The sequence below is a fragment of the Osmerus eperlanus genome, chromosome 11, assembly GCF_963692335.1.
Source record: "Osmerus eperlanus chromosome 11, fOsmEpe2.1, whole genome shotgun sequence".
Lineage (NCBI taxonomy): Eukaryota > Metazoa > Chordata > Actinopteri > Osmeriformes > Osmeridae > Osmerus > Osmerus eperlanus.
In genome coordinates this window covers 13,187,066-13,212,949 of record NC_085028.1, presented here as the reverse complement: position 1 = coordinate 13,212,949, position 25,884 = coordinate 13,187,066, and the positions used below count along the sequence as shown (strand labels likewise).

The window sequence follows — 25,884 nt, the reverse complement described above, 5'->3', positions numbered from 1 at the left end:
TTCTCGAACATAAGAAATTAATTAAATACCCTGAAGAGACTGTCGTACGCGAACAACCTAACATGGAGAAAACTCTTGAGCGGCTTGTAGTTGAAGAAGCTCTTATAATACTTAGGCCTGCTAATTTCTCCTTAGGCAAACCACTTTTATTCATCTGTTTGCCAGAGTTATATTGGCTGAGCATGCAGTCATATCCCCGGTCTTCAAAGGACATCCAGTCAAGTACCTGGGCAACATTTCTCTCTCCTAAATTCTTAAGAGTTATTCAAAGTGAGGACGCCTGCTCTGAGATTGGAGGGATTTGGCTTCTTGTTTGATGTTGCTCTCCTACAAGCAACGGAACTGGATTGGCTTGAAAAAAAGCACAGATAAAAGCATGCATAAAATGTCACTGAAAAAAACGGAAATAATCATTTTCATGACACTTCTAGTAGGATCAACACTCTTGGAGAAACCATTGACACTTGACAGCGTAAATTTTCACAAAACCTTGCTTCGTCAAACAAGGAAATTTGAATCCATTTTCGTTTTTCAAAAATATTTTATTTGTCGATAGTGATCCAGGTACAAGGAAAGAAAAGAACTTGAGTTTATCTTACAGGACATGAGGAATGAGACTTGTAAAACTGTGTTCTCTTGCTCCTTTTTTTCTTCTTCTTGGACAAGGACATGCATGTGAATACAGGGTTGTTTACAGAACGAAAAGAGAACATAGAAATGACAGAGGCATTCTCACTGCCCCAAACTGTACAGAAAGACTTCACCCAACAACTTGATATTTTTATTTTTTTTAATCCTCTTTTATAGCAAAAAGGCAACACACAGATAGGCTACAAAGAATCAACAATATTGAGAAAAGGAACATAAGAGAAGGAAAAAGCCAAACCAGCACTCCTCCTTCTTGAAACGACACGCGTCGTGTTGTCGAGCGAGTCAGGAAGGGTTACATCCATGGTGTTACATTTCTTTCGTTTGGACACGAGAGGAAGCAGAGTGGTGAACATGCAGGACGGTGAGTGACTCGGCTATCTGAAGGGAACGAGCGGCGAGGCGGTTCACCTCCGTCAGCCCGGAGCGCCAGGTCCTTCTCGTCTCAGACGGCAAACGTTACAAGTAAAAAAAATAAAAAATAAAGAATATAAAAAAAGGACATTTTATATTCCACAAATCTTTATGCATATTTCACAATATACTTTTTTATTATCATTTTAATAAATACAAAACAACAACACCGTGGTTTAAAAGCAAACAATGAGTATTAAAAAGACACTAGAACGCATTAGACATTAGAAATATCAATATTAATTTGGTATGTTCTGTTACTGACATCGTGTGGATGGACCAGCACGTCATACAGGGAATCATAACCCACTGCCAAGAAGAAATGAGTTAGGACAGCAACATACAGAGGGGGAGATCTTGCAATGAAACTGGAATGGAATCAATGAGTGGAGATGCATATGGATATATACACATATATACACACACATGAACACCACCAGAATGCAAAATAACCTGAGATACTCGTGCACCTCATTTCCAGAAGACTGGCCACTAGGGTGATGATATGAAATGCCGATGATGGGAACACAACAGTTACAACAGCATATCATCTGACAAAGCCTTTTTCGTTCCGCGTTTCTTGGATGGATCAACGTTAACGGCACAAAATGAAGACGAAGGAACGGTTGTTGAACGGTAATATTGAAAATATGGTTAAGCAGCGTTTTCAAGTCCATAGAAGGCATACAAAAGAAATAAAACCAGACTTTTAAAAACAACTGATACGGATCCTTGTTTGGGAACATAAATTAAAACATCGAGGCTGAAAAGAATGTCACGGCAGGGAAAGGTGTGTGTGAGTGTGTGTGTGTACTACACTTTCAGACAGGCAGATAAAAGTGTTCTGCTCTACAGTGTAGAGACAGAGGCAGTGAGACTCCTGTCCCCAGTCTAACAGTTCCCTCAGGACTCTCAAACGTGATTGGCCGACACTCTCCATGGGCAGTCCCTCCCCTGTAACTACTGAGTACTGTGTGCTAATAACCCCACCTTCAATCTACGACTCTGGTTAATATTGGACTGTTCTGACTGGTTGGAGACCACAGGACAACATTGTGTTGTCTTCCAGGGTGATACCGTAAATGTGGGGAAAATGGCACTAAGTGCTATAAAAAAAGAAAAGAAAACTATGGCAACTAATAAAGGATCTCTTCCAGTGACTGTTTCCTTGCCCAACTAGCACTATTGTGACATCAGCACCAATGTGACATCAGCACTACAGCGAAATAAGCACTATTTGACATAGACATAATTATGTCTATGCTATTTGACACCAGCACTGCTGTGACACCAGCAATGCTGTGACACCAGCACCGCTGTGACATCAGCATCAGGCCATATGAGCTCCAAGCTGGAATGGTCATGAGCAAGTACCCCTGTCTGAATAAGGTGACAGTGGAGGACTGGATTGGAGGATTCTCATATGATAAGTGCTGCTGTACGGGAGCACACACAGCTGTGTTGACTATGTCTGCTGTTACTGAGGGGCATAAGGTGAGTCCTATGAGAATAATGCTTTTGCAATTATACGTGTCAAAACAAATCAAATATTTTATTAAATAATAAATGTTGCCATTTGATGCTGGTAGAAATATGTTAGATTAGGTATCAGACTGGCTCTGCTCTGAAAGCAGGACAGCCTGGGAATTCCCCAGAACTGTCCGGCCTGGATGCTCATCTTCGTACCTTCCACTAGTATTCTGACAACAGATGTTGTTTAGGAATCAGATAAGACACGATCACAATCCTTCGCAGTGAGGAGTAGAGTCATTATCCTTCCTTATCTGTGCACATTCACAATCTCCTCTCAGCTCTGCTTCACCAATACGTCTGGGCGTGGCCGTGGCCACCTATCTGATGGTGTCTAGAGGCAGAGCCTTATTCTCAAATATCTCTCTGTACATTAGTATATATTTTCTTCTTTCTACTATACAGTACAGAAACTCCGTTTCACATATTCGTCCGGTTCTTCATGTCAGCAGGAGTTATGTTTTTTGTGCTTATCACCAAAATTGCAGTGCAAAAAAACAATAATTAACAATAATGATAATAATTAATTAATCAATGATAGGTATTAACAAATGATGGATTATAAAACAATTATTTTATGGCACAACAGCCTATCAATTCACATATAATACAAATCACCAGATAAAACCAACAGGACCTGTTTAAGGAAATCAAAGCTTAACAGAACTAGGCTTGCATAGCGATGCAACAACAATGAATAGAAGATATTTACAAGAAACAAAAATTCCCTTTTTTCCAAGGACGGTTACTTTGAAAATGTAGTTTTTCTCGTATAGACATTTTTTTGTTGTTGTTATCTTGTATTTTTTCTGACGAAAAAAAGGTAAGGTAGGTGGGGAATATTATCTTGAGGACCAAAACCGTTGTAGGATGTACAGTGTGACTGCCTGTACATCACATTTACAGATGTTCCACGCCGCTCTTCACTCTGAGTTCAGGGCCCCTACTGCTGAAGACAGACTAGGCTGTGTCTGGTTCATTCTCCGGCAGGTCACTCTAAGGGAGGCAGGGAGAGAGTCAGTTAAAATGCAGGGGGAAAAAAAACTGAGGAAAAGAAAGTATGTGAAATCAATGCTTTGTAACTCTATACCACACAACATCTCTGTGTCTCCCGTCATCCACTTACATAACTCTCCAGCGTACTGGCCCTGGCCATTGGCCCCCAGGAAGTCTGCGTGTTCCGAGGCGGTCCACTGGTGAGGCGGGCGTGGGCCCTCGGCCTTGCGGGGCCCCGTGGAGCCCCTGGAGGAGGAGGTCCCGGAGGAGGCGTGGCCCCCCGGGGAGGGGAAGGAGGGCTTACTGTAGGGCAGACACACCTCCTCTCCTGCAGACAAGAGGGAGCATGCACGGTCAGAGGAGGGCAGCGGCAAAGGAGGGCAGGGGGGGCGATTTGGTGGGGGGGGGGGGGGGGGTGCTAGATGGAGACAGGAAGCTGGCAGATGCCCCTCATACGGACATCTGCAGTGTGTTTGTGCCAACGGGCAGTGCCAGGCCACGCCACCGAGTGAGCTCACACCTGGGTCTCGTACCCACCAGCCGGGCCCGGCTGAGGGAGCACGAAGCTGCAGTGGTGCCCCCTGCTGGAGGGCAGAAGAACAGCAGTCTTTCTGCCAGACTGTCTGTCTCTAAGCCTATGGTACAAGGACAATGGATGGTGAGCTCGGCTGGTCCTTCTCAAGAGACCCACACAGACACAGATGGGCGGAGGGTGTGTGGAGTGGCCGCTGTTTGCCTGAGAGGGGAAAGCTTGGGCGATTAGAGTGCATCTGTGTGACAGGGCCTGCTGCCTTGGCTGCAGAGGAGGAAGCCAGCCTTGGCTACAAGTACAGCGTAGAACGTGTGTGTGTGTGTGTGTGTGTGTGTCCGCGCGTGTGCGTGTGAGAGAGAGACAGGGAGGGGGTATTCTGGAAGCCAGAGCAAGTGTCAGACAGAGCAATCTGTTCATGGGAGGCTAGTCTCCTCTCAGTAGGGGAGCTGACAGAACACTGGGCTGACTGAAGCTCTACAACAGCCAGGATCTGCAACCAGCAACACCACAGGGTTTCCTGGTTCCAGGCTATGGCCCTCTGGCTGTACGGACATGACCTCAGACCTGACTACATCTGTGTCTGGTGATGCGAAGTAGAACTTATCGTCCTGCAGACGAAAGGTGTTTTCCGATCGGCAGCATGGGGTATCTTCACGTGACTATGTGACAGGTGTCCTACCTGTCCTCTGGCCCCTGCGTCCGTCCTCCGATCGCTCCACGGAGCCCAGTCTCTCCTGGGCCTGGCGGTGTCTCTCCAGAGAGGCGCGTGTCTGTCGGTCCATGCTGCTCTTCACCTCCTCCAGCCCAGTGAGGGGCCCTGACAGGGGCTGGCGCTCCAGGGACGAGGCCATCCTGTCTGTAGGGGGCCCCATGCTGCCCACGCTGCGGGCCCCCTGGATGCGGCCCTGGGCCTGGCTTGGAGGGGGCTCTGGGGGAGGAGGTAGGTCTGCTGGGAGAGGGAGGGGGTGACAAACAAAGCAGGAGGGATTAAATAGCAGTTTTGTTGAAATAACAATATTAACAGCAATTAAATGTAATATAAATAAGTATTGATACCAACCTCTGTAAATGTATAATCAAGAAGACCCCCCCACCCCGCCCCAAACACGCACACTCACACGCACACTCACCGTCTGCGCTGGGATCTCTCCTGTGGGGCGCCGTGTTCTGGGCACGGGGCCGGCGTGTGGGTCGAGGGGCCCTCTGGTGATCCAGGCTGTGGGAGCCCACGATGCTGCCATCTGTGGACAGGGGACTGCCCGGGGGGGGCCTGTGGGTCAGGCCTTTACCTGCAGGAAAGGAAAGAAGGAGGGAGGGTAAAAGGGCCGTGGTTCAGTGTTGGGATACTCAGAAAGGGTAAGGGTGTTGGTCGAGTCGGAATAAGAACCACACATTTCTGTTTGGTGTGAGAGCAGGATCTCAGGGAGGGAGCGTTAGTAAATCAGACACAAGGAGACCCCAAACAGTCATGTTAAGGTCATGATAACTAAGATTGGTTATCACTGTTACAAACTTGAAAGGACACCAGTTTGGCAAGTTCAACCCATATCATTATCCAAGCGCTTAAGAGAGACAGTTGCATGTGTGTATATATAGATATCTGTATTTGTGCTGTGTGAGTGCCATGCAGAATCTGAGCTACACAGCCTCCACAAGCACTGAGAGAAACACCAGCTAGTGATGTAGCAGAAACACCAGCTAGTAACGCAGCAGAAACACCAGCTAGTGATGTAGCAGAAACATCAGCTAGTGAAGTAGCAGAAACACCAGCTAGTAACAGAGCAGAAACACCAGCTAGTGATGTAGCAGAAACACCAGCTAGTGATATAGCAGAAACACCAGCTAGTCATGTAGCAGAAACACCAGCTAGTAACAGAGCAGAAACATCAGCCAGTAACACAGCAGACAAACAGACAACCAGCCCACAAAGAACAGGCGTAGAATGAGTCCGTCCAGCGCTCCGACGGTTCAGCAAGTCCCGAGTTCCACACCGACCAACCTCTCTTGCTGAGGCTGGTTCCCTCCAAGCGGTAGCCCGCCTTGTCGGCGGCCGCCACCAGGGCCTGGGCGAAGCCGGTGTGGGCGAAGATGGAGCCATCCGAGGAGCTGGCCACGCTGGACCTGCGGCTGGAGAACTGACGCTCCTCCTCAGACGCTGAGCCCCAGCCGTTTACCATGGAGCCTGAAGACCAGCACAGCTACACCATCACAGGCCTGTGTGTGTCTCTGTGTGTGTGTGTGTGTGTTTGTGCATGTCTCAATAGTTTTACAGTTTCTTTGTCAACCCCCGGCTGTTTACAATTGCTGGATGTAACAGAGACAACCTCCATGACCCTACCTGCCATGTTGAACATCTGCACTGTGGTTTGCTACATCTCTCCGGATTAATGTGCAGTGTATCTCATAATGAGGGGAAATAAACCCGCTTGGAGGCTACTCTCTTTTGGCAGGTCACATGCTCAAACAAAACCACCCTCTCTTTCATCTAAAAAACACTGTGCTGGACAGACACGCAAGCAACACACACTGCCCCACCCACCCACACCCACCCACACACCCACACACACCCACACACACACGCACACACACACTGTACAGTTGAGCTCCTTTGCGGAGCGGCGCTGCAGGCGGGCACACCACCGCCTCAGGTGACAGACTAAGCAGGTGACAGGTGTGCTGGATCAGAGGTCTGAAGGTAAACATGTATGACAGCAGGGCTGGGCTGAGGAGAAGTAGAAGATGAAGACCAAACCACTGCAGCTCCGTCTGACTGTAGGTTAGTCAACGTTTCATAGCAGCAGAATGCTCAGTGAATCACTTTCACATTTCACTGAATGGGAAGGACATGTCAAACGTAAGATAATCAATACTTAGATTTCCCAGAAATACTGAAAGCTTGTGAAAAAGCCTTGTAAGATTGAAGCAGTAGAAGACAGATTTGATTGTTCCGACAGCATGTCTACTCCTTTCCATTTTTATGTTACAGGAAGTAACCTCTTTTTGCTTTCAGACTGTATCCCTATAAAGAGCCAAACCAGCACTTAAAATATCAACCAGCCAATTCAAATATGCCACTCTGGCAGTCAGGACTACAGTAGGGTCATGTGACTACTTCTGTGGGACTGCTTGGCAGACACTCTCTTGAGTGGCACCTACCCAAATGTCCACACAAACACACACACACACACACACACACAGGTCCTGGGGTGAGAAGGACAGAGACAAAGAGAGAACAGAGGGAGTGACTAGGAGCAGTGAGTAAGGCCGGGAGAGGAGGGGAATGGAAGGGAGAAGTTTTGTGAAGTTATTGTGTGTGTGTGTTTCAGAGAAGTGGCTATACCAGTGGTCTGGCACAGAGACAAAAATGGAGAGGCTCAGTTAAAACCAACACACACACCCACAGACACACAAACACACACACACCAGCTGAACTGATAAGACACTCATCTAGACCGCTCACTGAAAAATATGTTACAGATCTGGTTGATGTTTGTGTGGCCCGAGACTTGAGGAAACCCCCTGAAAGAGTGTTTCCACCTGTGAGTCCCATCACCTCGCACACATCACAGTTGTTATTGAAGTCAAGCACAACCCCAGGCAGAATCCCACAAGAGCTTTACTCGCTCTCAAACGATGGCAACAAATTACTCATAAATGAATGGAAAACTTCTATAAACCTGCACCACCAGTGAAAGCACATTCCACTTTTATAGCACTAACTGAAAACCACAGTTACTACTTTGTAGACGCATGTAGGCTGTTTTCTCAGAAAGCTTTTTTCCCTTCTCTCTCTCTCTGGAGTTTTTCTCCACAAGAGAAGGAGAACAGAAACAACACCAATTCCTCCGGGTCCAATCCTCCCAGAAAGAATATACAGCAGATAATGAAGCAGCGGCAGAACCGACAGGAGACCCGAGGCTCCCAGGCCCGCCTGCTCAGAACCCCTGGCTCAGCACTTCTGTCCTCAGAATGGGTTTTCCCTTCTCCGCTCCTGTAACCGCCACTCTGTTCTCCCACTCTGTCTCAACAATTCCACTGATATTGTACCACAGGCTCAACATTACATTTGACATCATGTACAAAAAAGAACAAAAATCCAATCTTACTTTCTCCATTTGGTCTTGAATTTGTGCAACCAGCCCAATCTACCCCCATCCAATTTCCCACAACAGCAACGATATTGTCTTCTACTAGGCTTCAGTTTAACATTGTGAGTGATTTCTATGAAACCTGCCCCACGTACAGAGTGGAGGTACAGTACAGTGGCAGAGGACCAACCCAGGCCCAACACATATCTGCACACACTAGGTAGAAGCTTCTGGAAGCAGTGTGTGGCCGGGGAGGAGCCGTGAAGCCCGAGCAGGTACAGTGGCTCCAGCACTAAAGCTGATGTATGGTGACAGAAGTCTCATCTGCATGTCATTAGGTAGAGATGGGACCCTGACGAGGGGGCGTCTCCCACGACCACCAGGGGATGTGGTGAACCTGCTTCTCCCCCGCCCTGCCCCTCCCCCACTCTGTTCCTGTTCCTCCCCTGCCTGTTCCTCCCCTGCCTGTTCCTCCCCTGCCTGTTCCTCCCCTGCCTGTTCCTCCCCTGCCTGTTCCTCCCCTGCCTGTTCCTCCCCTGCCTGTTCCTCCCCTGCCTGTTCCTCCCCTGCCTGTTCCTCCCCTGCCTGTTCCTCCCCTGCCTGTTCCTCCCCTGCCTGTTCCTCCCCTGCCTGTTCCTCCCCTGCCTGTTCCTCCCCTGCCTGTTCCTCCCCTGCCTGTTCCTCCCCTGCCTGTTCCTCCCCTGCCTGTTCCTCCCCTGCCTGTTCCTCCCCTGCCTGTTCCTCCCCTGCCTGTTCCTCCCCTGCCTGTTCCTCCCCTGCCTGTTCCTCCCCTGCCTGTTCCTCCCCTGCCTGTTCCTCCCCTGCCCTAACCTGGGTTGAAAACCGAATGATGACCCTGACAAGGCCGGATCCCTGTGTACAGCTCACCTTAGGTATATGAACCTGAACAGTCTCTACAAGACAAGCACGACCCCCACCACACACACACACACACACTCAGACACACAGCCCTTTGGTTCCTGTGTGTCCACTTCATCAAATTCCGCCAGTCAGACATGGTCATCTACCACCCAGCGCTTCTGCAGGATTTACCTTTATCTGCTGCAAAATATGTTGTATTATCTGCGCATGAAATAAGGCGTGCAGCAAGCAGCACAGACAGGCCTGCCAGTGAGTAATGGGCCCAGAGCAGAGGCCTGGCTTTTTCTGGCCCAGGAATGAAAATGTTTGATTTACTGGTCTGTGGTGTAACATTAAGGAAACAGACCTATTTCCATATTATTAAAACAATGACAAATATATCATGCGGAACCCCCCCCCCTCCCCCTCAGCATAGCCTCAAAATGGAGGCTGTGATAAATCTGGGTCTCTCTCATGTATAATACCTCTAGGCCCCCCTCCCTCACTCTTCCTCCCATAGCCAGGACTGTGTCTGTGTTGTCAAGCGCTGGGGTGCGAGGGAGACTTGTGGGAGAGATAAGAAGAAATAGTGCTGTCTTCAGAGTAATACAGGGGGGGAGAGATGCTACAGATTACAGCTCAGTCTCTGCTTCATATTCCTCTAAATATACCGGCAGCAGCATGTGTCAGAGGAGCTGTGGCTACCGGTCCATCATATCTGAGAAAACACCTCTCTGAGCTGCAGAGAGCCTGGACTGGACTGGACTAGGCTGGACTAGGCTGGACTAGGCTGGACTGGACTAGGCTGGACTGGACTAGGCTGGACTGGGCTGGACTAGGCTGGGCTGGGCTGGACTAGGCTGGGCTGGACTAGGCTGGACTGGACTAGGCTGGACTAGGCTGGACTAGGCTGGACTGGACTAGGCTGGACTGGACTAGGCTGGACTGGACTAGGCTGGGCTGGACTAGGCTGGACTGGACTAGGCTGGGCTGGGCTGGACTAGGCTGGGCTGGGCTGGACTAGGCTGGGCTGGACTAGGCTGGACTGGACTAGGCTGGACTAGGCTGGACTAGGCTGGACTGGACTAGGCTGGGCTGGACTAGGCTGGGCTGGACTAGGCTGGGCTGGGCTGGGCTGGGCTGGGCTGGACTAGGCTGGGCTGGGCTGGACTAGGCTGGGCTGGGCTGGACTAGGCTAAACTGGACTAGGCTGGACTAGGCTGGGCTTTTCTACTCTAACCCTATTCCTTGTTTCCCTTCATAAAACACTGAGCCAGTATAGCAGGAAAGAGGACACATACAGTATATTCTCCTTTCACTAGACCTTTCTTACTGCTGGAAAGGAGAGGTGACATCATGAGGGTCCCACCACAACACAGCCTTGTCCCTGCTTCCTGTCCCTAAACAGAACAGCTATATCCTCCACATAGGGTCTGTCTCTCCCGCTCTCCCCCCTTCTCCCGCTCTCCCGCTCCTAAGTCATGCCCTTCATATGTCCCCACGACAGACAGACGGCAGTAAAAGCTTTCAGAGAGTTGTAAAAATGGAAATGGTGCCTCCAGTCTGGGGTGGAATATGCAGCACGTGAAATTTAATTCAAATCTCTTTTGTCAGATACGGGTGTGTGTGGCTGTGTGTAGGAGCTAAATCACAGTCTGTAGGATCACCAGCCCACCGCCTCACCCCCCCCCGCCCCCCACCCTCACTGTCCTTTTTAAAATTCATGGACTTCCTTATCTTCTTTTGGGAAATGATCATTATAAATCCAGAGCCGGCCAAAAGCACTAAAACAAACTAGTTTTAAGGGTGAGTACAATCTGTCACAAATTAGCACATAACAGACACACACAACAACAATGGATTTAAGGCTAGAATGCCTTAATACTGGTTACATTTGAAGCAATTGTAAGAATTCATAATTCATACAGGGTAAACCACTGTCTCCAGCTCTTTGATTAGAATCTAGCGCAGACATAATTGCAAAGCTTGTATCTTTTCATTTCATGTGTTCAGTATTAGAGCCTTCATTTGATACGTGGACTGATATGTGGCTCATTTTGATAAACCGAACAAGCCTCTGTAATGAAATTATTTAGTTTCTATATTGAGGGATTTGATTATTCGATACAGTTTGTTCTCTGTTACAGTACCACTCAAGTGTTTCATTTTAGAAGCGGTTTGAAACTGTAATACATAATCAGACAAGCCGACATGTAACCAGGATGTGTGCTGGCTTACCTGTTACTGAGCTGTCCAGGTTGTCCATGCTGGAACCTGGTGTGTGCTCGATTCCACGCAGCGGCCTGGACATCTCATAGCCTTCCTCCTCCTCCTCATCCTCCTCGTCCTCGTCTGCTATGTCAGTCTCCAGGTCAGACACCAGGGTGCTGGACACATATCCCACTGGAGGAGCGGGGGCCTGGGGGGGGTAGGGAGGGAGGGAGCCCCCCTGCATGTGCCTGTCCATAAGGGGGCAGACGTAGAATACAGTTAGAATACAGGGTAGCGCATACTACACAGCCGGTGACAACAGACCTGGGGAGAGTGTGCCATTATCCCCTCTTTAACTGCAATTATAGGGTCATATTGTAGAATGGTATACTGTAATACCGTACTTCAGCACAGTACCACGATACTACTCTCTAGTACTTTGGCTGTGGAGGGGGGGAGTGATGGCTGTGATGAAGCAGAGGTGGAGAGACGAGAGAAAGAGACAAACACAGCTGATGAAAGACAGGATGACAGGCGCTGTCGAGCGCATTTACTGAATTCTTTCACATTCCACCCTCTGAATACATCGAGACCAGTTCCATCAATTCCACGGTTTTGGTCTTTGCATGCTAACACAATGACCCTATAATTGCAGTTAAAGAGGGGACAATGGCCCGCTCCCCAGGCCTGTCGTCACCGGGTGTCAGGCAGCAGACACAGTGCTTCACTGACAGCAGCGCTGGGTTGACAAGACGAGTCGTCTTTTGACGCATTTTACAGCGAGATTTGGATGTAATTACTGCCTCTATCCTGTGTCAGTGATGCTCTCAGACCAACATAGTCATTACAGCACGACTCAACATCTCCTGCCTAACAACCCCTGCCTGTTTCCCAGCGCTGTAATGAATAGCGAGCCACACTTCCCCTCTCTCACCCTCTTTCTCTCTCGCTCACTCACTGGCTCTCTTCCGTCTCTTCATCTTTCTCTACCGCTCGCTCTCGCTATCTCCCCCTCTCTCTCGCTCTCTCCCCCTCTCTCTCTCTCTCTCTCTGTCTGTCTGGCAGGATGAAGCATGGGCTTTTTCTTCCTTGAGTGAGCACCACAACAGTGGGATTCACAGCTCGGGTGTGGAGCCTAAGCGAGTACTCCTGACGTTGTTTTCCTCTCAGAGAGAGCAGCAAGACGACTTGTGTAAGAAGGCAGCAGGCCCCATTAAAATGAGATGATTAATGTGTGGGGCCACATTGCGCAATGCGTGACTACCCAGTTGACATAACGCATGAATAAAAACATACAAATGCGGGGAGTGGGAATCCTGGAGGACTAAGTGATATCTAGAGCAGAGGTGTCTCCCTCAAGCGCTGCAGTGCCTTGGTCGGACCGTACCATGTCTGTTTGGCCATGTCCAGTTGGTACGCTCTGGTCAGCTCATCCAGGTGGGCCTGGAGCATGGGCTGCATCTCTTCGCGGGGGGAGGGGGTGAGGGTGGCGGTGGACTGCTGGCCGAAGGACACCGCGGCCGGGGAGGAGGCCACGCCCCGGATGGGCGGCGTGGGGACTCTCTCGTCCTCCTCCTCCAGCTCGTCCTCCAGGCCCTGGTGGAGGTAGGTCTGCATGGGCATGGGCGGGCCCCAGCCGTCGCTCTCATACCTGGGGGAGGGGGAGGCAGGGGGGAGAGAGAGAGAGAGAGAGAGAGAGAGAGAGAGAGAGAGAGAGAGAGAGAGAGAGAGAGAGAGAGAGAGAGAGAGAGAGAGAGAGAGGGGGAGGCTTGTCACACAGCAACGAGGAGTCCACCTCATCTCTTATTCGCACCACGGTGTGTTGTGACCTTGGCAAACTTGGGGAAAGGACTCTCTGATGTTAAAAGCTTGATTGGCGCCGAGCAGGAAGACTCCCTTAACTGTGCTTATACATGCTGAAATAATACTGCTCGTAAAGAAAATGTTCATTAAAGGAATTTGTCAGCGCACACTCCATGGGACATAACCGTTTTAATCTGCCGTCATTAAGAGCAGGCTCAGATTTACAGTGAGGCCCGCTCATGTGCCAGATAGCCTATTAAAGCAGATGACTCTCCCAGATTGGAAACGGGAGAGGGAGGACAGCACATCGAAACCACGGAGGCACACACTCAACTCAATGAGCTGATTTCCCTGCGTGTGTATGTGTGTACGCACTCCATAACAGCCTTGACATTTCGTTATACTCACCCTGGACATTCCAGGCTGGATAGACGGAGGCTTAACTGGCAGTCTACTGGCGATAAAGATGTTAGGAAAGAAAAACTAGAACCTCCACATGAGAGTCCAAGATGTTTGTTGTTCCAGTTTAGATTTCTCAATCTCTCTCCCTGCCTCGAAGTCTCCCTCACAATCTCTCTCGAGCAAACTTTCTCACACGCTCTTTATCTCGTTCCCTCTCCTTTACTTTCTTTCCAATCTCTCTCTCCCCCTCTCTCCCCCTCTCTCAGTGAGAGTTATGGGCGAGTCAGACCGAGCAGCCTGGTAAGTGATCTGATCCCATCTGCCTGTCTGTCCCTCAGCCCCAGGAGACAGCAGCTGAAACAATGTTCTCTGCTCTCAGGAAAAGTTTCCCTCAGATGAAGTCTGGATCAGCAGATAGACTGATCTGCAACCATCTGCGTCTATGTGTGTGCACACATATCGTGCATGTGCAAACACACGCACACGTAAACACACACACACGCACACACACATAGAGGTTTCTGCCAGATGCATCAGAGTAATTAGTCAGCCAGTCTAGAGAAGGACAATTGTCTGATAAACACAGCAGGATCTCCTTGAACCCTGGACCGTTCTGCATTGAAAGCACTATTGTTTTTTAACAATAGGACACAAGTAGCTACAGGGCTTTGGGGGCGGGGGATCCTCCATGATGCTATTCCAGCATCATGGAGGATGAGGGAGAGCCAGAGAGCCAGAGTGTGGCGGTGTTGGTCCGTCAGGTGGTTGGTGAGGCAGACGTACCCTCCACCTTCGTGGTGCTCGTTGGGGTAGTGGTCCATGTCGGTGCCGGGGAGGGGGTGGATGGGCGGAGGGGGCAGGGGCACGTGGGCCCAGTTGGTGCCGTTTGCCTTGGTGGGCTTGGTGCTAGCCTTGGTTTTCTTTTTCTTGCCTCCCTTACCACCTGAGAAGACAGGAAGAGGGGGAGAGAGAGAGGGAGAGAGAGGAAGAAAGAGAGTTACAGAGCGGGACCCATACCACGTACAGAATGGAATTATCAACTAAAATCAATTTACTGCATAACTGGGGTGGCAAAGGGAAACGATTTACTGTCTCCAAGTTGCAAATAGATTTTGCAAACAAAATCAATATGAAGTTACTGTAAATTATTATGTATTCTACAAGAGAATCCGAGCATCTCCTGGTGTAAACACATACATTCTCGAACACGTTCCTCTTCAATGTGCTCCTGCCTTTCAGCAAACACACAGTGTCTCAAGGCCAACTGCTGAAAAAGCACCGTTCTGTTGATTGATTGGCTGAAAAGCCTCTAATCTCCATAGAAACAGGAGTTAGCAGCAGTAAAGCGGACCTTTGTCTCCCCCCCCCCACCCAAGGGTTGGGGTTCACAATGAAACATCTCTCTCCTCAGATCACCATAAGGAATGGACTGAGTGGGTGTCTGGCTATGAGGTGCTAATGGAATCACTGAGAGTCTATCACACTTTCATTTATTTTATTACACCAGAGAGCCCCTCTACCTTCACCCCCCTATCCATTTCCCCTCATATCTCTCTAACCCCAGTCCCCCCCCCCTCCCCCTGCCCATCCATCTTTATAAACCTGCCAGGGAAGCCGGGGCCCCAGAATCTGATTTGGGGACTGTGGCAGAGCCCCTTCCTGTCCCAAGCCACATGTGATGTGACCTCGCGCTTCCACTGGAATCATTTGGCTCGCTGTGTTCAGCCGGCCGATACAGCAGCTCTGTAGCATGTCCTCAGGTGCTCCAATGCTGAGCCTCCACAACACAGTAGTTATACTTCCTTTGCAAATCACAGCCAACATCTTTGGTTTTTACAGAAATAAATAGTTCAACAAAAATTCCTTTTATGATTTTTAAGAAACTTACAGTACTGTATATTTCCGAATGTGTGTATAAAATCTCCCCTCGGAATGCATTAGTGGCAGGCTCCACTGTTTGCCTGCCAAGGGACAGCTCACATCTCAATCCAGAAAATACCCCAAGCTAGCAGGGCTGGCCAGCCACACCGGCTAGCACAAACCAACCCCAGGGAGGCTCCGTTGTGTACATTTGTATCTGTCATCTGTTGGTTAAACCCTCCCTGCCAAAGGCCTGTAATCACTTCTGTCTCCACCACAAGAGAGGCACTCTTCAGAGGAACCCTCGTCCTCCGCCATGTAAAATCATGTCATCTAATATTCTGGCCTTGCCCTGACACGGCTATAAATTAGCTCCAGGTCTTCGAAAAAGAGGATGTGCCTCAACGTAGCGGGAGGCACGGTGGGGTTTAAACGTCACATCCTCCTCTCAAGAGGCTTCTGCAAACAGATTCCTTTTGAAAAATGAGCAAATGTTTGCATCTAAGATGGTAGCATCTCACCATTGTTAGCAAATAAGAAAGCCATCAGGAGGGTTGGGGGGGGAGGGGAGGCTGGAAGTGAAGGAGAAGGAGGGGGGGGGGGGGGGGGTAAGGGCGTCGGAATAAAATAAATAAATATGTGAGTCATAAAACAAGAGCAGTCAGGCCCAGGGTGGGCGACTCTGCAGTAGAAGTCTGAAAGTGATTGTGTTTCCCAACACTTCCTCTGGGCTTGGCTTTATTCCCCAATAATCGGCAGAAGTGCGCGATCGCTTAATCACGTCCCCTCCCCACTCTGGATCACACATCCATATTGTAAATGAGCTTCTTTAAAGGAAGGATGGCTGAAGCTGATGCGGCCCCAGGCAGGACAAATACTAAAAGGGCGCCGGCCAGGAGCTACACACCAGAACCTTCCCCATGACAAACACACTCTTCAAACACTGCCGTGCCCTTATATATAGATGTGGAGTTCAGTATTTATAGCTGGGGTCTGGACACTCCCAGACGTTAACTGTAGGGCTGCTGAAGGCTTGAGCTGCCTCTGTTTTTATTGGGTGCGTCAGTTCTGAGGCATGGCCACAGACGGAGAGTCCAGGGAGAGAGGGTGTCCCACCGGGTTCGCGAGTCACTCGCTTCTCTGAGCGCTTCACTCTGTTTCAGGGACAAGTGTAGAGGTGCAGCTGCCTCTTTTCTGGGTCTCCTACCTGCCCTCCTCTTCCTTCATGGTCTCTCCTCCTCTCCTCCTCCACCTAATGAGCAGCCGTCCACCCCCAGTGGAAATGATCCTCCAGTAGTTACTTTGAAAGCTGCACTATTTCTGCTCCTCTCCTCTTCATCCCTCCCTCTCTCCCTCCCTCTCTCCCTCCCTCTCTCCCTCCCTCCCTCTCTCCCTCCCTCTCTCCTTCCCTCTCTCCCGCCTTTCTTCTCCCTCTCCTCCTTAAACATGGTGCTCATTATTCCTCTGCTTCTCCTCTGAGCCGACTGTGAACAGGAACTTCCTCACTTCAGACAGTGAGTTTTTCTTGTCTTCCACATAGATTCACAATATTTAGACACTGAAGTGATACATTTGACAGGTCAGGTTTTGGTTATTCTGAAAGGTTTTTTGTTCTAAAGAATCCATAAGGTGTCACATGCTATAGAATGAACCACCACAAGTAGAACTAAACCATTTTATAGTATATTTCCTAGGAATATCTTTCTATTAAAACAGAAACAGGCATTGTACATTTGTAGCCTGTAATCATATATTTTTTAAGTTACCATGCATTAGTAAGTGGAAGGGGAAATTCCAGTAGAATTCCTGTATTCAGGTGAATCTAATTAGTATAACATTTTAGGACACGAGTCACTGAAATTAGCAATGAAAAATATCCAGAGGCCTCCAAATGAAATACACATGTTAGTTTATCTAGAGACTGGTTCTCTGGTTTCCCGTCTGTGCAGGAAGTACTAATAAGATGACCCTATCTGTTTCCCATCTGTGTCCTCGCTGACTCTGGGCATCTCTCTCCATGCTCCTCTCCTCCCTCCCTCCCTCTCTCTCCTTCCTCTTGATATAGAGACAGCATCCATGCATCCCTCAGCTGGTCCAGTAATACAGTCCAGCTGGACTCTACCCTGCCTGTGGTCAAATCTCTGCCTCTGTCTAGCAGGCGTGGTCAGTTCAGATGCCAGGCTCTTAAAGGAAGAACCAGTTCCATTAGACCAGTTAAGGCAGTGGGTTGTAACTAGATTATAGAAGGGAGAGGAGGGGAGGGGGAGGCGGCCAAGCTAACGGCTGCCTCAGTGTCCTATAAATGACATTGTAATTCTCAGTACATGAGTTTTACTGTAGGCAGCTACCATTAGAAGATCAGAGGAAAGGGAGGCCTACTCTCACCACTTTACCCAGCCAAGCGTTTCAGATGGTTTGTGTGTGTGTGTGTGTGTGTGTGTGTATGTGTGTGTGTGTGTGTGTGTGTTTGGGGGAGAGAGTGTGCGAGTGCATGCATGCTCTTACAAGGCACCACCCCAGCCCTGTTCAAGAGGCCCATTTGCATCTGCTTCCATTGTCTCTCAGATTGCTGCCTCAGACAGCAAGACAAAGAGCTGACAGACATCTACTGCTTTAGGAAGAACATCAGAGGCTGGTGCAGAGTGCTCTGCTGTAGTACTATTGTAGGTTATGTCCCTAACGCTTCACATTTCCAACAACTACAGCAGCGTTGTGTAGGTGTGTCTTCATCAATCTGAAATGAACAGGGAGCCCTGACAACAGGAGCAAAGCATCATGGGGGAAAAAGGAGGGGTGGCGGCGGGAGCGTGTTAACATAAAGTCCCTCTCAGATTTGGGGATTTGCACATGCACATAGATCAGATCAATAAAGCAATCGCCAGGTCAATCAATCAATATTCCTTTGAGATTCTGAGCTGTGCCGAAGAGTCAGACTGAAAATGAAGAGGAGGAGAGGAACGTGGAAAGAGGAGAGAGAAAAGGAAGGAGGAGAGAGAGAAGGAAGGAAGGAAGGAGGAGAGAAGGAAGGAGGAGAGAAGGAAGGAAGGGAGTAGAGGAGAGACGTGTCTCAGAGCCCTGCTCCTGGGGGGACCAACCTGAGAGACTGCCACTGCGCTCGGAGCTGTTGTGAGAGCTGGTGGTGCTGAAATCTTGTGATTGGTTGTGGGGCATTCTATTAGACATTCCCTCGGCCAATCGGTAGTCAGGAATGAAAAGGAGTGCTAGTCGGGTTAAAGGGGTAAAAAAACAACAGTGGTGTCAGGGGTCAGGTGGCAGGTGTCAGGTGACAGACGTCAGGTGACAGCACAAGCACATGCAAGACATGCAGTTAGAGCATCAGGCAAGTGGTGACATCACTCTCCTCTCAGTCATTCACACATCTTCACCCCTTCACTCTCCTCTCAGTCATTCACACATCTTCATCCCTTCACTCTCCTCTCAACTAGGGATGCAACAAATCCAGGATTCGGTTTCGGATTCGGACGAATATTGGGCTTTTTGATGGTCTTTGGTGTTTGGCCGAACCTTAGAATTTTTTTCCACCGAACCCTACGCTTGGTGTACGTAAACACGCAAGGTGTTTACGTAGGTGGACCGTTCAATGCAGTAGGCTGAGAGAAAGTGAAAATGGAATTCGTGAGCAGAAAGTGTTATTTGGAAGTACTTTCAGTCAAAAGAAAGCGATTCAAGTCGAGTTACATGTTCAATTTGCAATGCCGATTTGTCTCATGGTGGCAAGGACCCTAAACAATACACAACATCTCCGCTGTTAAAACATTTGCGTATGAAACATCCGAAAGAAATTCAAGAAATCTAAAAGGCTAATATTTTGGATATTGATTGGATCTTGAGATAGCCATACATAAACTAGGCATATGGTAATTGTCAAAATAGTTGTTCTCACTTGTCTTCCAGGCATAATGTTGCCTATTCTTTTGGGAGTAGGATTCGGTATTCGGTTTCGGATCTTAACCAGTGAATTCGGTATTCGTCCGAACAACAAAAATCTGGATTGGGTGCATCCCTACTCTCAGCCACACACCCTCTCATTCAGTCTCCCATTCGAAAAACTTGGTCTGTAAACTTGATGTTGCTTTGATATTGAAACTAAGTTATTTCCTTGTTATACATTGGGGAAAGTTCCAAATTGTTCTTAATCTATGAAGTGGAACGATACAATCCAAAAGCAGCAGTTTCATGTCATTTACTGCCCCATTTCTGTCATTTATTTATTATATTTCTTCAGGAATATAATAAAATTTTACTTTATAAAGCCAAGCCAGAGAGGTTCGGGAAATGATATTCTAGATTACATTAGGGGAACATTTTTTTAAGTATATAATTAATCTATTTTAAACCTTTGAGGTATGAGATCATAAATATGTATAAGCAGCATCGCCTGAGAACACTCATTAGTCTTAAAGTGAGAAACTATCAAATCTATCATCAAATCCTTTCTAATTGAGCGGGATTATTTTCTTAAATATTAGCAGTGTTAAAGTGGATAGGTAATTACTCAGGGAGTGAGGGATGAAGGAGACAGAATCTGACACCAGAAGTAACTCCAGATCTGTCAACACCAGCCCATCTCAGGGTGTTTAGATAACTTGAGAAAGTGACCAAGAGCTGATGTACGCATGTCCTTTTGAACAGACCCCGTTCTCCATGGACAGCAGAGCTTAACCGCTTCAGACACATTGTGAAATAGTGTTGAAGAATGTACATGAACTGTACAGAAAGTTCATCGTGGGCTCATATGACATATCTCGACGGGCTGTTTTCATTCTTCCTAAAATCCACACATTCATCATCCTCACTCACCAAACGCAAACATTCATCCTCCTCACTCACCAAACCCAAACATTCATCCTCCTCACTCACCAAACGCAAACATTCATCCTCCACTCTCACCAAACGCAAACATTCATCCTCCACTCTCACCAAACGCAAACATTCATCCTCCTCACTCACCAAACGCAAACATTCATCCTCCTCATTCACCAAACGCAAACATTCATCCTCCTCATTCACCAAACGCAAACATTCATCCTCCTCACTCACCAAACGCAAACATTCATCCTCCTCATTCACCAAACGCAAACATTCATCCTCCTCATTCACCAAACGCAAACATTCATCCTCCTCATTCACCAAACGCAAACATTCATCCTCCTCACTCACCAAACGCAAACATTCATCCTCCTCATTCACCAAACGCAAACATTCATACTCCTCACTCACCAAACGCAAACATTCATCCTCCTCATTCACCAAACGCAAACATTCATCCTCCTCATTCACCAAACGCAAACATTCATCCTCCTCATTCACCAAACGCAAACATTCATCCTCCTCATTCACCAAACGCAAACATTCATCCTCCTCACTCACCAAACGCAAACATTCATCCTCCTCATTCACCAAACGCAAACATTCATACTCCTCACTCACCAAACGCAAACATTCATCCTCCTCATTCACCAAACGCAAACATTCATCCTCCTCATTCACCAAACGCAAACATTCATCCTCCTCATTCACCAAACGCAAACATTCATCCTCCTCATTCACCAAACGCAAACATTCATCCTCCTCATTCACCAAACGCAAACATTCATCCTTCTCACTCACCAAAAACACACTTCAGCTTCAGGACTTACTGTTGTTGCAGGAGTTCTTGTCAGGTAAGGAGTAGCCCAGGTTGGCCATCTCCTGCTTGGCCTGGACAGAGGTCTTCCACTGGGCCTCGGGCAGGTCCACAGCCAGCTCCTGGATGCTGCTGGAGTGGAGGATCTGGGTGGTGGCGTAGGGGGTGGCCTGGGATGCCTGGCTGGGGCTGTTGTAGCTGGCCTTGGTGGTGAAATCAATACTGCTGTAGATGGCTCCTTCAGACAGCATGGTGCCTGTCTTATCCCCCTGGCCACTGGGGAGATCTGGGGGCGGGAGGGATGGGAAGAAGCGGTCAGAAGTGCTCGGCTTCCAAGGGATCTACCTAGACTCTTCACCTGTGACCTCAGAGCGTTTGAATAAAAGCAGGCGGGTAATCAGGGATAGGCAGCCTCGATGAACAAGGCTGGTCTTCACAGGAGATTAGCTAAGAGCAGCGTCTCATTATGCAGCTGGTCAGTGTGACCTGGGCTTCACACACCCGGAGTCCCAGAGGACACGACCGCCAGGCCAATTCAAAGTTTAACATATTCATCCCAACTTATTCATGCCTTCCAGCCCGGCGAGCAACCTTGGGGCCCCGCTCCTCTCATCTCCGCTCCTCTCATCTCCTCTCCTCTCATCTCCTCTCCTCTCTCTTCATCCTATGTGGCTCCCTTTCTCCTCTCCTCCCCTTTCTTCTCCTCCTCCACCCATGAGGGATAATCCTGCCACTCTGCATGTGTGTGTGTGTGTGTGTGTGTAGCATGTGTAGTGTATGGTCTGTGCGCCCACTGAAGGGGAGATGATGTACAGCCACAGTGGAAGCGTCCGCATCTGCGCCAGCCAAGCTGCGCCTGTCCTTCACGACTGGCTGCCCAGGACCATCTTTTCAAACAGCCCTCCTTCCCCATCCATCGCTCTCAGCCCCAATCCCTCCATCCCTTCCTCCCACCCACCCACCCACCCACCCTCCCACCCACCCACCCTCCCACACACCCACCCACCCACCCTCCCTCCCTCACTGAGGTATGGGCTGTGACACCAGGCTGGACTGTTTACCATTACTCAGCGGATGACAGCGCAGGGGCCCGTCGCTATGGCGTCCAGGCGTCATTCTGATGTGATATATAAATGTATATCCAAACACGCGTATGCAATATCCACACAGGTATACATCTACAGGGCTGGGGCGCTGGGGGGTGGGGGGGGGGGGGGGGGGCATGATGAATACAGTGGAGAGGAGCAGCGGGGAGCAAAGCACCATCTCCAGCCTCCATCCGTTATCTCATGTCCGCCACACAGTCATGCATCTCCCCCCAGCTCAGCAGCCCCCGAGGGCGGCCCCTCACTCACCTCCACGGCCAAAGTTAGCGAGGTCGTTGGGCCCGCCTGAGCTGCTGTTGACAGGCAGGCTGGTGGCGGGCCAGGAGTCAGCCAGCCAGGGGTAGGCCGGGTCACTGGCATTCAGCAGGCCAGGTCGACTGAGGAGAGACACCATGCCTCATTTTACACACAACCACAAGTGCAAGTATCATAGTCATTCACATGCAAATATGTTTTTTTGCGCCCCCCCCCCCTAACCACTAGCAAACCCCTCATGTAGTACTAATTATGAGGGACATGCTCTTGATTTATGAAACCTTCACGTTTGCCGATTAGAATGAAAAAAATTAAAATAAATAAACATGACAGGAATATAAACATGACAGGAATCAGTAGGGAGTCCACGCCTCGGCATGGGATCAAACATATGTTCGAATGTAAGTGTGTGTGGGGGTGTGTGGGTGTGTGTGTGTGGGGGGGGGGTGTTTGTGTGAGAGATACGCAGGCAGCCTCAGGTGCTAATGACGTGTTTCTAAGATATGGGGGAAGCATGTACGCATGGGTCTTTCCTCCTCAGGTTAGAATTCCTCCAGGCGACACAACTCCTCACATCCCTGCTGTGCCTTTGTCATGCTCGCTCTGACACGCACAACAAACACACACACTACTGACACACACCCCACACATACACTGTACTGACACACACACACACACACACACACACAAGCATGTATGTACTGCCACTCCTACGCACTTACACATTCATCCTGTCCTGTGCATTGCTGTGTTTTCACAGCCATCCTCCCTCAACCAACCCACTTGTGTGATGCCGGAGGGTGATGGGGGGACTAGCTCCATTTAACAGGTGTTGTGTGTCCCTCCCTCCTGGAGAGGGGCGGGGGGGGGGGGGGGGGTCCATAAAAAGCGACCATTAAGACTTTAACCTGTCATGGGTGACTGCTGGGAGGGCATTAGGGCCACTTTACTGTACAGTCACGTCTGGGGCTCGTTACCACGGCAACACCGTCGGCGGTAGATGAGAGCGTGAGCCGAAGCCGGGTCCCTTTGCGCGTGTGTGATTTTGTTCCATTACCCGTACAAATCCATTCTAACACGGACAATAGAGGGGGATTTTGAGTGCAATGGAAATGAGTTTGTGAAAATATTCAAGGAGTGACAGTTTCCTGCTCATGCGGAACAGGAAACGGAGAGCATCGTGCTGTGAAGTGACAGCGCAGTTAACGCTCACGCGTCAGGGAAGAAGTGAGCTGACCTGGGTTACTGTGTCAGAGGCCTCCTGTGCGGCAGCTCTGCCCTCTCTCTATCTCTCTCTCTCTCTCGCTCTCTCTCTCTCTCTCTCGCTCTCTCTCTTTTTCTCTCTTCCCTGAGATATCACAGATTGTTGAGGTCCAACTAGCACCCCCTGTCTGTCTGTCTGTCTGCTTGCCTGTCTGTCTGACTCCCTTCTTGCCGTCCTGCCTGGCTGTCTGGCTGCTTTTCCAGACAAAAGGCCATTCTGCTCTAGGGAAGTGACATGGCACCAGGAGGAGAGGGGGAAGGCTCAGGATCTGCACATGGTGCTGGAACAGGATCTGCAGCTCACCTCTTCCTCAGCCACAGGTTCTAATGAGAAGAGCTGGGGGTTGTGGCTAGTGGTGTGTATGTGTGTGTGTGTGTGGGGGGGGGGGTATATATGAAGGGCAGGGCTACAGAAGGAGGCCTTGACAAGCTAAGAGCCCTCACCATGGTTCCTGAATGCCAAAACAGGCCCTGGGGGGGAGAAGAGTCTTTCAAATTGATGGCTGTGCATCAGACGTGTGCACTTCTCATGTGGTAATACATCTCCCTGTCCTCACCCCATCCCCACCCCCCACACCACCGTTTCTCACTGCCACATTCCCCCGCTCCCTTCATTCCCTCCCTCCCTCCCTCGCTCACTCAGCATCAATCTCTTCCTAACCCCATTCTCCTTCTCCCCACACACCTCCTCATTTCATCCCTCCCTCCTTCCTCTCTCCCGCTCGACATCTGTCAGCTCAGAGTTTCCTGCCAGATGACAAAAGGATGAGAAAGATAGAGGGAGAGAGAGACCGGGAAAGAGAGGGTTGGGGAGAGAGAGAGAGAGAGAGAGAGACAGAGAGACAGAGTGATGGAAAGAGGGAGAGAGAGACGCTCCTGTCTCAATATAAAATATAGTTCCATCCCTCCCTCATTACCAGTCTCACAGCTCGGGCGGATAACCCAGCACCTCCTCCTCCCCCCCTGCACCACACCAAACCCAAACCACCAAGCATTTGGGAGACGAGGAGTTGACACTGTAAACGGCTGCCCTGTCCCATGTCCTGAATTTAGAACTTAGCAACCCATTCCCAGAGAGGATAATTAAGGTGATTGTAATTGGCTGTATCTGTTATATGGGGGCCGTGACTCGGAGGGGGAAAGGGGTAATGCGTCTTACAACAATTTGACATGAAACTTTGGATCCTAGTGGACCTCCAAATGTATTGCAGCCTTGGCTGATGAAATTAGATTTGAGGCCATTTTTGTCGTGTCTGGTGTTGTGAAAGGTAGCAAACCTGAAATACCGCCCAAGATGTCTGATGCAAGGTGAGTCATAAACAAGCCAGCAGAGAGATATTCATCCCAAAACAACTCCATAAATCAGGAGAGTTTATGGGTCCACACTCTGGCTAGTGAGACTACAACTCACACTGAAAGATGGCACATTAAATTACACTTAAGGCGTGTTGGAAACACATTTCCCTCTTAGATCTGCATACTGTGCACAGAGATTTCTCTGTCGGACTGGTATTTCTCTGTCTAGCGGCGTACAGGAATCTCCATATCAACAGTCATGACTAAGCCCTCTCCCTCCTTCTTTTATTAAAATATTGACGAATGGCAGTATAGGAAGTTGTTAGACTCATAATGACCATCTTTCTGCCAGCGCGAGGAAGAAAGACTTCATCGTCTTCTATCAATTTCTACAGAGCAGCCAAAGTCATACCATCCAGGTTTCACCAATCTGCAACCAATTCATCTTCCTTGAATCATTTATTCTGTGATCGATTAAGTGTAATTGTTCAGTCAGGGCAATTTGGCAGCAGCCAATGAGGAGCCTGGAAACAGACGTAGCTTCATTTGCTATTGTCTAATTAATGCGATAAACATCCCACATAACGAATGAACACACTTCCCTGTGATCCTCTGCTGCTCTCTCTAGGCAGATGGGGAGGCTGCAACATCTGGGCTCGGATGTCAGCCGAGAGACCCAACAGGGAGAGATTTACGTTAAGAGCGACACACGACTCCCAGCTCCAACCTGCTGTGCTGCCACATCTCCCTCCAGCTTGCAGATGGGAGGAACACAGAGACAGGGGGGGAGACTTCCAGCCCCTCCACCGGGGTGAGAATCAGAGGCACTTATGTGGAAAATTGAAGGAAAAACACTACAGCAAAATAAAAAACGGATGAGAAAAGGCATGGCAAGTGGTGGGGCTAATTCTTTGAGTGCTTGCTGGCAGGGCCCACAGAAATATGGACAGGCACGTGCACTGACAGGCGGGC

General features: G+C 49.2%; 1 protein-coding gene across 1 annotated transcript in view; it reads right to left on the bottom strand.

The window, feature by feature from the left end:
• Nucleotides 1-521: 521 nt before the first annotated feature.
• Nucleotides 522-25,884, bottom strand: part of robo2 (roundabout, axon guidance receptor, homolog 2 (Drosophila)) — a 62,859-nt gene continuing 37,496 nt past the window's right edge. The window contains exons 18-28 of the mRNA XM_062473487.1: nucleotides 22,348-22,475; nucleotides 21,006-21,278; nucleotides 18,441-18,566; nucleotides 14,269-14,428; nucleotides 12,668-12,931; nucleotides 11,308-11,528; nucleotides 6,120-6,302; nucleotides 5,251-5,409; nucleotides 4,800-5,066; nucleotides 3,719-3,916; nucleotides 522-3,588 (exon numbers count right to left, since the gene is read on the bottom strand). Coding sequence (XP_062329471.1) covers nucleotides 3,587-3,588; nucleotides 3,719-3,916; nucleotides 4,800-5,066; nucleotides 5,251-5,409; nucleotides 6,120-6,302; nucleotides 11,308-11,528; nucleotides 12,668-12,931; nucleotides 14,269-14,428; nucleotides 18,441-18,566; nucleotides 21,006-21,278; nucleotides 22,348-22,475 — 1,981 coding nt within the window. The 3' untranslated portion in view covers nucleotides 522-3,586. The remainder of the gene's footprint in view (nucleotides 3,589-3,718; nucleotides 3,917-4,799; nucleotides 5,067-5,250; nucleotides 5,410-6,119; nucleotides 6,303-11,307; nucleotides 11,529-12,667; nucleotides 12,932-14,268; nucleotides 14,429-18,440; nucleotides 18,567-21,005; nucleotides 21,279-22,347; nucleotides 22,476-25,884) is intronic.